We start from the raw sequence: 13294 nt of genomic DNA on the forward strand, positions 1-13294 counted from the left end.
GTGTGTCCACCTTCAGCATTTACACGAAGGGTGTGTGTGTGTGTGTGTGTGTGTGTGCTTCTTGCCTGGTTTGAAGCGGATTTTCTTTTCTTTTTCCTATCTTGAGGAATCTGCTAGGGTTTACCAAAGGCAGTGATGACGAGTGAGCTTGGTTGAGAAATATAAGCTCCACACAAGACCGCTGTTTTCCTCTTTCTGTTTCTGGGAAAGCTTTGGGGCGGCTTCTCCCTTAAAGGCTTCAGAGACAGGAGTCTCCTGTAAGGGGACTGTCCGTTTATTTCATCCCAGAATCAATCAATCAGTCGCTCTCTCTCTCTCTCTCTCTCTCTCTCTCCTTTTATTTTTAACCAGTCCTCTAGAGTTCTCCAGCTTCCCGGCTGCCTTCTGCTGGGGGCCGCCCAGCTCGGTGGATGGACAGTGACTGCCTTCTTCGGATGCTTTTGAACGCTTCCATGCTGGAGACCGAGGGCCTTTTATGTGCTTGTTCCAACCACGTCAGTGTGGTCTCTCCTTTCAGCTTGCTTTGTTTATCCGGCAGCTCATTATTTAAGACTAGCCTGTCAAAATAGGTTAAATATTCTTTGGGAAATATGGTCACATCCTTGAGATAGCACAAGTATGTTTAATCCAGGGAAGATTGGCTTGATAAGAAAAAACGTGATCGACTTGCCTCACCAAAAAATATTTCCCCGTTACCCTGGCTGAGTTTCCGTGACCGTCAATAGGCACTAGCAAACCCAAGGACCGTAAATCTCTGCAGCTGACATGGAGAGACACCAAGGGAAACAGGGAAAAATGATTGCTGATGATACGTTCTAACTACTTGACCTTCTGACCTCTTCTCTAGATATATGATCAAGATGGGACACTTCAGCACTTTATTGATGGTGGGGAGCCTAGTAAGTCGAGCTGGATGAGGTATATCCGATGTGCAAGGCACTGTGGAGAACAGAATCTAACAGTAGTTCAGTACAGGTAAAGTATGTCTTGATTTATCGCCAGAGCCCTTTTGGCTTGCACAGACAAATGCTGGCTTGCTGCGAGGGGTTGAAAACACCCTCCCTGCAGAATGCTGTCTATAGATTGGTTATTCTTTGCTGGGTTTCTGAAATGGCCTTGGTGTTGGTAGTGATGTTTTCATAGACACTCCGAAATAAAAGTACAAGCACAGGTCCTCTTTGAATGTGTGCACAGGCTACAGTTATTCTACATCATCACTTGAATGTCCATACCAACTCCAATGAGGCTAACAGCCTCACTGATTTGGGGTACCTCCCCCAGCAGATGTGAACACATTACACGTATAAATGGGAGCTTGGGGACTCAGTTCCAGATCGGTTCCTTCCGGTCTCTCTCAGTCTCTCTCTCAGAGAGAATAAGTTTCATTTGCACAAGAGTCTGGAAAGCCCAAGAGCCCAGTGTTCCCAAACTGGCCGTGCTCAGCAGCGGAACTGAGCCACCATGACCTCTCCTGTTCTCTACGGGTTCCAGAGCTTTTGGGGCTGGCCCTTTGATGAGTTCAGCTGAGTTCCAGGTCATGTGGCTGTTTCAAATCAGAGGAAAGAGCCCCCCAACCCCCACTACTGTCTCCTAAGACAAATGGGCAGAGACCAAAGACTGACAGATCGGGGCGGAGGCATCCATACATGGACGGAGTCTTGGGGCACTGTTGCCACTTCTTGATGCACCTGCTACCCTCCCCCACCCTGTTCCTCAGGAAGGCCAGAATCAAGACGAGAAGGCAGAAACAAATCAAACAGGAAAAAAAGAAAAAAAAATCCCCAGCCCTAAGCCGCCTTCTCTCAGAATCCCTCGAAAACATGTGCCTTATAAATATATGAGCTCAGTTATAAACAGCCGTGTTCCCTTCAGAGTCAGAAGCAACTGTTTAGCTTTATTGAGCACCACAGACACATCAAAGCCAAGAGCCTTGGGCTCCGCAACTTGGAGTTCTGCCTGGAGCTATTTATTTTCCTTTTTTTTCTTAAATTTTTTTTTTCTAAATTTTTTCTTTATAGCTTAAAGGGTGCACAAATCTGGCTTACTCTCTGAAGGTCTCCAGTTCTGAAAAGAGCATACTTCGGCAGCAGTCTGACTCACTCACTGCCTGGGTTTCCCATGCAGTGTCATTAAGTCATGGTTTACACGAGATGGTGCAAGAGGCTAGTTGGTGATTCTGGGGCAGACATGGCGACACACCTTTGCCATCAGGGAGTTTCTAGGCAACCCTGAGCTACACAATTAGCAAAGATTGGGTTTGTCCACTCAGCAAGAGATGGTTTGGCCACTAATGTAATAAATACCAAGGGAGCTTTTGAGGCAAATTCTAAATTTGGGACAAGAAACCCCTTCGGGAAAGGGGCGTGAGCAAGTCATTACCTATCTGTCAATAGTAAGTGGATTTTACAACTCTCCTTTCATGAGGGCGCTTAAGCTTTGAGCTCTCTCGGACGATCTGTTTTGGATTACTGCAGATCTTTATACAATGAGCTACAAAAAACACAATTAAAAAAAACTGGCATCCAGGACCAGTGACCACGTCCAAAAGTAAGAAAATAGAAAAGTTGGACCCTGAAGAGCCAGCCTAATTTTTTTTTTTATTGTACGTGAATGTCCTCTTCACAAAAAGTCAGCTGGTTTAAATTCATTCTGTTATGATTTGTAATATCTAAATGGAATTTTCTTCAAAGCGCCCTTGATTGATTGACCCTCAGCTGAACGTTTTGTTTTTATTTTGAGGCTGACAATAATGTTTGTTGGCATGTGTTCTGCTTCAACTGCGTTGGGACGCCATGAAGCTATCTTTATGAGTCATCCAACCACAATACTAAATACATGTCAGCAAAGGAAATATTATCTGAAAAGGGAAAAATCCCTTTGATGTGCTTCAGCATGCAGGGATTTCTGCAGGCTTGGGAAGCTCTGGGTGCTTGTAAGGAACGGTGTACGCTTACACACTCCCTCCCACCCCCCTTGGCCTACACGGTGCCTCACAAGACCACCCATTGCTCCAAAACAGTTCTGGTCTTTCAGCGGCAAAGTGGTCATTTAGTTTAACACATTCATTTGCCGGGCGCTGTGTTTATATTAAGGAAAGGCAAACCCAGAGATGAAATGTTACAGGGATGAAGTACAAAGTAGACTCAATTTTTCTCAACTTAGGGGATGTCAATGATTTATAACTCGGTTCCAATTTTGATTTTTTTTTTATGCAGCAGTGGAAAGAATTAATAAAATGCACAGCTTTGAGAGATGCCAAGGCAGGAAGGGCAGTGAGGGCTGGACAAGTGGCTGGAGTTTTTGTCAGATATTCATAGAATGTTGGGGAAAAACCGTTCTGCTTAGCTAGCAGTGCCCTCGTGAGACAGAATGGCAGCAAGTAAGGAAAATAACAAGATAAATGAAATTTTTGCAGCTGCAAGTAAAATATTGAGAATCTGCACTTTTTTTATTGATCTTTATGATCCTATTGCCAAGAGCCACTTTGTGGTGACAAAATATGTTGACAAGTGCGTATCTCACTGCCATGAAAAATGTGGGGAAGGATTCTCCTTATGTCTGCAGTGTTCTACAAGGGACAAATTACACTGTTGCGGCCAATTCCTTACAGAAAGGCAACATTTAAGGCCCACCAACCCTAAAACGCTTTTATCTGGAACTTGAGGCTAATGTTTGTAACAATCCTTCATTGAGGAAACCGGTCTGGGCACCCCATTCTTTTAAAAATCTGTAGATTTTTCTTAACTGGCACCAAAGCTGCTGTTGTAAAAGATGTTTATTTCCTGGCACCCTCTCTCCATCATCCAGGGTGTAATCTTTCAGCCCGAGTAAAGTGCTCCTCTTGTATTTATTGAATTTCTATCCATTTCATACAAGAGGCCTTTTCTCTTCTCCTACATCAAACTTTAGGGGTGGGGGGCAGGGCCAGATAGGAGGGATTTTTTTGTTCCCTTAGTCCTTCTAACACCAAAGCTGCTCCATTTTATTATGAATTTGGGAACCCCCAAGGTCAAGGTGCCAGGATACACTTAGTGCTTTTTCTTCAGATAAGACATCAATAGTATTAATTGACATTTGAGGTTGGGGAGAACTCACTGGCTCTGCAGTTTGAGAGGCAGATTGCCAACCAGGAAGAATTTTCTCATTAGTGTGAGATGGAATTTTTTTTTAATGAACTTTTCCTTTTCTGCTGTCTCCTGGGCCAGATCTCTGTCTCTTCAAAACCCTCTATGGAAGGCACTGCGGAAATGAAGTGGACATTGTTTACCATGCTGAGTTACAGGCTCTCTTCAATTGCCTGGCATACCATGGGCATAGATTCATTATAAACGGTGTTAGGTGGAACTGGGCAGAGGGTTTTGGGGGTGATAACAATGTGTTGGGACGTATGAGCATTTCGCCTTACTAAGTTGGGTTTTCTTTTGTTTTAAATAGGTCGAATATATTCTACCGAGCCTGTATAGATATCCCCAGGGGCACCGAGCTTCTGGTGTGGTACAATGACAGCTATACATCTTTCTTTGGGATCCCTTTACAATGCATTGCCCAGGATGAAAACTGTAAGAATCTACTTTAGTTCTGAATCCATACACACACACACACACACACACACACACACACAAGATAACCTTTTAAAGAGTGCTTTTTGAAACTTCTGAAATATGATTTGCTAATGATAGACGTGCATGGACCATTCTACCACAGTCTCCTTTTCTGATCTACTCTTTGCCTGGTCACACTTTCAAAGCCTTTGCCAAAGTTTTAAAGAATCGCTGAGAGAGAGAGAGAGAGAGAGAGAGAGAGAGAGAGAGAGAGAGAGAGACAGAGAGAGAGANNNAGAGAGACAGAGAGACAGAGAGACAGAGAGACAGAGAGACAGAGAAAAAATGAAGTCAGCTGGTCTCCTCTGAGCACCTACCATGTGTCTGTCACTTTAAGAGAGAAAATGGCAGAGTTTTTTGCTCTGAAGAGACACAGACTTGGAGCTACCCTTGATACAGAAATAACAAAGGAACAGCATTGTTCAATCAAGGTGATCACCGCTGCAGCTGAGTGTGAATTAGCATACTCGTTAGAATAATAGGACGAAAAACTATAGGTTTATATATGACCGTGGAATTCGTGTCTAAATTTTCTTATTTAAAACTATGTCTAGAACCACAAAGTCGTCTTCTATCATTGGTATCCTGTTATCCACTACCTTTAAAACAATAATAGAATATTTAGGCTGATGTGAACTTGCAGAAACTTCTATCTGAACTTACTGCAAGTTGTTCCTGATGCTTAGGAAATGGTTAAGGTGATAGACACATGTGGGATAGGTTTAGATAATCCCGCAATGCAATGGGGAGGACGCCTGCTTTAGTGATGCTGTGTTTTCCTGTCATCAAAATGGACTCCTCTGTGAAATGATAATTTGATATGCTGCAAGAAAGAAACTGAGACAAAAGATGGGTTTGTCAATGGGTGGAGAGTTTCCTCTTGGAAGAAGCTGGTCTCTCTCTCTCTCTCTTTCTCTCTCTCTCTCTCTCATTCTCTCTTTCTTTCTCTCTCACTCATGCACTCATCCCACAAATGCCGCCAGTACTGCTCACCACAATGTTCATCTGTTCCTTGTTGTCTTTAATTCCCTTGTTAAAAAAGAAAATCTTTAAAGAACACACTGCTATCAACCCTTCTATTTTACACTAATTTGAACCAAGCTCAAAAGAAAACATGGATCTGGGCCTTCTTTCATTCTGTTTCTCCTGGAAAGTGTCCTTTCTGCTCTGATACTCCTGTTAGAGGGAGTGTCTGTTTTCAGTGAAGACAATCTCTGTGCTGGAGATGGACATGTAGTTGGTGTTACTGCAGACACAAACGTACAGGCCACTATGTTCTCCCTTCCTCAGGATGATACCATGTCTACCTCTCTCACAACGTGAACTAGAAGAACATCTCGCCTACTGGCATGAGCTTTCGATGTCCCAGAACCCTGACACAAACTCAGCTCCTCATGTGTGGAGTTTGAGCCAAAAGGATTTTGGAAATTATCTTAGTTAGGGCTTTACTACAATGAACAGACACCATGACCAAGGCAACTCTTATAAGGACAGCATTTAATTGGGGCTGGCTTACAAGTTCAGAGGTTCAGTCCAATATCATCAAGGCAGGAACATGGCAGCATCCAGGCAGGCATGGTGCAGGAGGAGCTGAGAGTTCTACATCTTCATCTGAAGGCTGCTAGCAGAATACTGACTTCTGGGCAGCTAGGATGAGAGTCTTAAAGCCCACCAACAGTGACATGCCTATTCAACAAGGCCACACCTACTCCAAGGCCACACCTTTTAATTGTGCCATTCCCTGGGCTGAGCATATACAAACTGTCACAGAAATCCTGTGACCTTCCTTATTTTCTCCTCGAATACAACCTACTCCAGACTCTGTAGATGCTGTGTTGTGCTGTGTGTTGTGGAATGTGTAGGTGTAAGCACATGAAGGCATAAGGTTCTGAATTACAGCTCATAGTTCAGACAGATGTTTAATTCTTATTTACTGATCACCTACTATGGGCCAGCATCTTTGCCAGGAAATGTCCCTTGCATCTGGAAGAGCATCTCAGAAGTTAGCCTGAATATTGTAGAGTGAGTGACAGGAAAGGATGTAAGTCAGGTATGGGTGGATAGGGACCATGTATCTGGTCCCTGTGAGGACCCTGACTTTTACTCTGTGAGCTTGGTGATAGGGCTGGCATGAAGTTTGGAGCAGTAGGGAGATGCTCTGACCAAAGTTGTAGTAGGATTACTCTGTCTTTGAGTGTAATGAGGGAGAGCTCAGGGGCTCTCACAGAAGCCAGGGGAGCACTGATGGGGGTTTGGACCAACATAGAAGTGGCAGAGGTGGTGAGAAGTAATTGAACACTAGGGGTATTTTGAAAGTAAGACCAATAGCATCTTCTGACATTCTAGGTACAGAGTAAAAGGTGACAAGAATGACTTTGAGACATCTAGACTAAGGCGTGACTATTTCCTGAGTTTAGAAGTAGAAATGGAAGGCGTGGGGCAGCCACGTGGGAGCTGCCATGCCTGCTTGGATTTCTGGTGTGGAAGTCATTTGTACATGCATTGCGTTCACCTTACAAGGCTGTGAACGTGCATGGGGGTGACTGGGGCTGGAGGCAGGGCATTTTGCTGTCCATTTGCCACCCACAGCCACCTGGCAGGGCTTCTGGGTCTACCAAGTGCTGTTCAGATCCAGGGAAGTAGTGCCAGTGCAGGCTTGCTGGAAGAGCCTGCCGTCTGGTTTGCTTTCAGCCCTCTCGCCTGCAGTTCCAGCTGCACGAAGCATTGTAGAGGATGCTGACTAGAGGGTTAAGTGGATTCTGCCAGGGATCATTACAGCACATTTTACCCCTGAAGTCCACAGCAGTGAGCACTTTGTGGCTTCAGTAAGAAAACTAAGTTACCCCTTTCAGGTTTAGTTTGGAGTTCTCAGGAAGGATTGAGGGAAATTCAAAGGGGTTTAAGCCATCATTTAAAAGTCTTACCGGGACAATGCCTCTATCCGCTGAGGGTGTTATGGGAATTTTCTTTCACTTCCTGTCTCAAAGTCCTGTATCTGTCATGTGACTGGCCACCCAAGAAACCAGCGCAAGGCTTCATCAGATAGTGAGGGGAGAAAGCTGATGTCAACTGTAACTCTGAGGCAGAGTCTTATCCCATTTGATCCCAGAGCAGTCTGGGAGTCCTTTGTGATGATGAGTATCGCTTATTCGGTGCCACGCAAATATTCACATGACTCAGGCATGCAGATGTGCAAAGGGGCATTGCAGGGAACGTAACAGATAGCCTTCCTCACCCCGAGTAAGTTAAATCCTCTCCACGGATCGGCGATGCTGAGATGAGTTTTTATTTTTAACCCCACCTTGCTAGTCACGAAATAAATTAGGTTTCTAAAGGAAACTTCCTGAGACCAGAGACTCAGTAAAATCCAATGCACTTCCTTAGGGGCTTGTGTGTGAAGCACACGGCTGCATGTGTTGAGTTGTGGAGACATCTCAGCAGGTAAAGGTACCAACCAAGCCCGCTAGATCTCTGCATTCCATCCCAAGATGTACACAGTGCGAGGAGAGAAGCTGGATCCTGAAAGTTGTCCTGATGCCTCTGACACACATGCGTGCACATGAGCACACAGACACACACACACAACATATATACACACACACACACAGAGACAGACAGACAGACAGACACACACACACACACTTACTTGAAGTAAAGGTACATGGATAAAAATGAGACCTTCCATCACCATTATGAGAAGAGATCAGATATTATTTCAGCCAGATTTTTCTTTTGTTCATGAAATTGATACTGGACCAAGATATTAAGGAAAATGTGATTTCAGTTAGTGAGTAGTACTTACTAAGCACTTTCAGTTATAAAAGAATCATTTCTTCTCATGGTTCTTTCAACATGCAGAGGACACACTTCCCATTGATCATGAGTGGTGGGACCCGGGGCTTAGTAAGTCCCCCCCCGCCCCCCCACCTCTGTCAGCGGCATGTAGCAGTGGCTACACACACTGCCCGGACATGCCAGCAAAAGCCGCCTGGCCTCAAAGAGAAGACAGTGCTCCATACAGGCCTCTGGGCTCTGGAAGCAATTCTTGTGTTGTTTTCTTTTTAAAAACTATAGTTAAAAATGTAATAGTGCGAGAGCCCTTCCATGCACTGCGGGCCTTTCAAAGACCCTGAAGGAACACTTGTGTCGACAGATCACATCCGCAAGAAGGAGTGAGGTTGCCCCAAGCTTCCAGTGGGGGATTAGCTCCTGCAGAGTGTAAAGACCTGAAGTGTGTTCATAGTCTTTTCAGAGGAAATTAAAAAAAAAAAAAAAAAGCAGCAGCTTAGGAATAAATGTTAAACAAGTCTTCCCAGTTGCTGCCTGTGTCTGTCTCAGTCTATGAAGCTGAGGTTGGCAGAATGTGAGACTGGATGGCCATGCCAGACCTGCTCTGGATTAGACCCTGCCTGGAGGAGGCCTGCTTCTCCTCTGGAGTTTCAAAGAACAGCAAATAAAAGGGGCCACCTCCATCCAGGGCCTCTCATCCCCACCGTTCTACCAAGAGGAAACTGGATCCTGCCTAGGGAACACCCTGCTTCATCCTTTATCCCCATGACCTCTAGGACGCAACGAGAACCTTTAATCCAGCAGGCGTAGCCTGTGTGAGCAAGCCCTCAAAGGCAGTGTTGTGAGAGCCTCAGGCCACCAACTTGAGCTTCGGAGGTTAGAAGGTTCATGAGTGTACAACTCAAAGCGCAAACCTTAATGAAGGCACATCTTGGGGTAACTGCAGCAGAGACCCTGAGCTGAGGAGTGTTAGGTAGAATATGGTTAAGAGCAGCCAGAGTAACCCCCTCTACACACAGAGAGACACTGGGATTGGATGCCTTACACAGGTCTGAGTATAGGAAGAAGCTATCCTGTCTTTGAGTGTTGACTGGAAGACCAGACCCTCAGTGCCTGGCAAACATGAAGGTCTGAGCTAGGTCTCTGGACCCCAAGTCAAAAAGCTGGGCACGGTGGTATGCACTTATCATCATCTCAGAGCTGGAGAGGTAGAGAAAGTGGGCCCATGGGATCTGCTGGCCAGTCAGCATAGCTGAAATCAGCAAGCTTTAGGACAGGACAGTGACCCTATCTGTGGAAAAAGAAAAAGAAAAAGAAACAAAAACATGGCTGGTACCTGAGGGATGATAGTCAAGTTGTCCTCTAGCTTCAACTTTATGCATGTAGTCTCTCTCTCTCTCTCTCTCTCTCTCTCATACACACACACACACACTCTCTCTCTCACTCACTTACTCACTCACCCTAGAAGTTAAGAAACTTATAGAATTCAAGAGCAAGCAGAGAAGAAATGCCCACAGGGATACGTTTTCATCTCTAATAAAGGTAGCACTGGAATGTATTCTCTGAGAAGACTGACAAAGGAGGAGGGAAGGAGTGGAGACAGGCTGTTTTGTTGGCTCTTGGGAGTCTTGTGTTTATCGAGCACATGTAAGTTCATCACTCATGATCCTAGTTCTTGGACCTGTGCGAGGTGAACATCTCGCAGATGGGTTTGTCTTCAGCACCTACATCAGCATAGGAGAACCACTGCACCCTTGAGCGTAGCCCACCTGAACTGGACTGTAGTCTGCATGCAGTTAGCAGTCTATGGCAGCTTCTTCACAGCAGAACCACTTAGAAAACATTCCATCCCCAGAACTAGTGAGGCTCAGTTACCCTGTCCTACTCGACTCTCTCTAACAGGAGTGACCCTCAGAAGACTCCCCCGTAAACCCCACAGAACTCCACACTTGACCTTAGCCTAAAGGCTATAAGAAGGGTTCTCCAAATCTCCCTTTCAGAGTCCGTTTCATAGGTACTTTTGGGTCTGTATTTTCTTCTGGGGGTGGGGGGCATCTGTATTTTCAATGTAGACTTCTGTGACTCATAGCTTCAACTATCCAATTGTCCCCTCAGCATCTCCCCTTCCATCCCTCAGAGGAATCTCACCCTGGGAGAATTGTGACTAAAGCCATTGCATTCATTCTCACAATCTGTCCCCCATCCCAGAGTTTAAGAGAGAGCTCACTTCCAGCCATCCAACCATGCTTTGTAGAAACCTTGACCTACAAGTCACCCCAGGCCCTGATGTATGTATTCCTCATGTGTTCTCATCTCTCCTGCCACCATCCTGACCAGGGTGACAAGAGTCTGCTCAGGGCTGCACCATAGGGCAGCTTTTTTGGTGTCATCACAGCCGGATTGAAGTCTTACATGTTTGCTTATTTTACTATTTCAGTTGATCCTCTTGTTTTATCAACAGATAGCTTGGGCTCCTAGATCAAAGTCCAGAAAGTGCCATGGGCATACAAGTCTCCAGCCAAGAGATGATGAGGGCAGCTGACAAATTCTTAGCTATTCTTCCAGAAACATATTCTTTTGTCTCTTCCAATAGTATGTTCTCCCTTACTTTCTTTGGTTTTCAGATGTCTTCCACACAACCTTCTCCCATCTGCTCCCCACAACTCCTGTTCAAGAAAGCCTTTGGTAGCCTTACATTACGGGTCTTCTCGCCTCAGCTTTCTGACAAGGGTTATAGGTATACCCCACCATGTATACATTTATACCCTTTTCATTTTTTTTGCACAAGTACCAGCAGTATACAGTATATATACACTGGTCAGCATGGATTGATGATACACTGAAAGCAAATATCTAGTCTCCTTGAGCTCTGGCTCAAACTCTTTTTGTCTTACAGTGAAACAGTTGTTAAATAATGAGCTCTCTGGGCTGGAGAGATGGCTCAGTGGTTAAGAGCACTTGGCTGCTCTACCAGAGGTCCTGAGTTCAATCCCCAGCAACTGCATGGTGCCTCGCAAACATCTGTGATGGGATCCGATGCCCTCTTCTGGTGTGTCTGAAGAGAGTGACAGTATACTCATACATTCACAAAATAAGTAAATCTCTTTTAAAAACAACCCAGCTCTTTGATATGGAATGCTACAACTAGGAACCACACATAGTCTCTGGCTCACATACTGATTAATTTATTTTCAGGTAGAGTCTCATGTAACCCCTTGCTGCCCAAACTTGCTATGTCGCTGAGGGTGGCCTTGAACTTCTTATCCTTCTGCATTCACTTCCCAGTGCTGGGATTATAGACATGAGCCACCACACCTACTCTTATGGGATGCTGGGGGTTGAACATAGGGATTTATTTATGCTAGGCAAGTACTCTATCCACTGAGCTACATTCCCAGACCCTGTGTTTTAATTAGAATCCAACTAACTGGGTGTGGGTTCTGTAGAATATTATATGTAGACTATTATGTAATATATATTGTATGTCTGTAATTCTAGCACTCAGGGGAGCAGAGGCAGGATGGTTGCAAGTTCCAAGCCAGCCAGGACTGTCTAATGAGACCTAACCTTAAACCCAAAATGAAACCTAAACAAAGGAATTAGACTCCCCAGACCCAAAGATCTTTAGCCTTGCTAACTGTACTCAGTGGACTCCAGACCCCTGGCCTTGGATGTGTTCACAGGCCTACCAGTACCCTGGTTCACTTCCAGGCCCTGTACAGCTCCCACAGGTGCATGGCTGCCTTTCTCTCCAGCTGAAGCCTGCCCCTGCCATCTGTTCCCTCTTGCCATATTGGCACATCTTCAGTTCCTTTAGCCTCGGTTCTTTCCCCGTCACAGGGCAAGGGCTTGTGCTTGTTCCCTTTGGCTGCCTCTTCCTCCTCTCTGCATTTGCTCATGTGTCCCTTCAGGGCTCAGATGCCAACTTCTCGGCATCCTTCCTTTCTTTCTTGCAGTTCTGCACTTTGTCACATCTAAAGTGAACATATGTTAGTGTTCAAACTCCCTGAAATTGGGAGAAATCTTGACAATGGGCATAAATGCCTTACAATTATAATGATTCAATAGAAGTGAAGAATTGAAGCTGAGCCATTGCCTGTTTAAAAAAAAAAAAAACTAGCTTCACATCTTTCAAAATGTCACAGTGAGAGAGACAGTGAGATTTCCTGTCCTCCCACATGTCCACCAGTCAGTATGTAGTAGATGCACAGTAAATATCTTGCAGGTAGGGTAAAGTAAGACTTGATTGTGTGGATCCTCCCTACCCCCAGTGTTTAAACTATACAGATGTGATGAGTTAGTGTTTTTTCTTGACTCCATTCTTCCAGGCTTTAGACATCATTCCTTTTCTCTTAATTTTTGTCTTCATAGACCAAGGAGACTATCTAACTCAGTGTCCCCAAATGCAGAGGCCACCTGTGTTTGTGGTTATGTCATTAAGCAGTCCTCAGGCCTCCTCTGAATTGACTCTTGGGTCTCCGTGAGATAGTGTTTCTGACCTATCCTCGGTTCCTCGGCTGACAGGTTCTCATGTTTGGTTGGTGTTTGTCATTGGTGTAGCCAGTGAGACTGGCATTTTGGGAACATGTTTTCTGAAACGTTCTGCTTTCAAGACAAATGTCTATACATGGAGGATTCTGTGAAAGTGGGTGGGGCCCACAGAACAGCCAGACTTCAGCGATGCTTCCTGTTCGGAAGTTTTCATTCCTACTCTCTCTCTGTAAATCATTTGCTCAGCTTCATTTAATAAGGCAGAGTTATTTCATAAATACAATGGAAAAACCTACTTAGGACAGAATGGAGAGTGTGTTGTTACCTACAACTAGGAAGCCTTTTATATTTGTTTTACAGTGTCCAAAGAAGGAAGCTAATAAGTGGAGAATAATCTTACTTCAGTCATCTTT

General features: G+C 44.9%; 1 protein-coding gene across 1 annotated transcript in view; it reads left to right on the forward strand.

Annotated features, from left to right (window-relative positions):
- Positions 1–13294, forward strand: part of Prdm6 (PR/SET domain 6) — a 102395-nt gene that overhangs the window by 68255 nt on the left and 20846 nt on the right. The window contains exons 4-5 of the mRNA XM_021150657.2: positions 848–975; positions 4435–4559. Coding sequence (XP_021006316.1) covers positions 848–975; positions 4435–4559 — 253 coding nt within the window. The remainder of the gene's footprint in view (positions 1–847; positions 976–4434; positions 4560–13294) is intronic.

Source organism: Mus caroli, chromosome 18 (assembly GCF_900094665.2).
Source record: "Mus caroli chromosome 18, CAROLI_EIJ_v1.1, whole genome shotgun sequence".
NCBI classification, from domain to species: domain Eukaryota; kingdom Metazoa; phylum Chordata; class Mammalia; order Rodentia; family Muridae; genus Mus; species Mus caroli.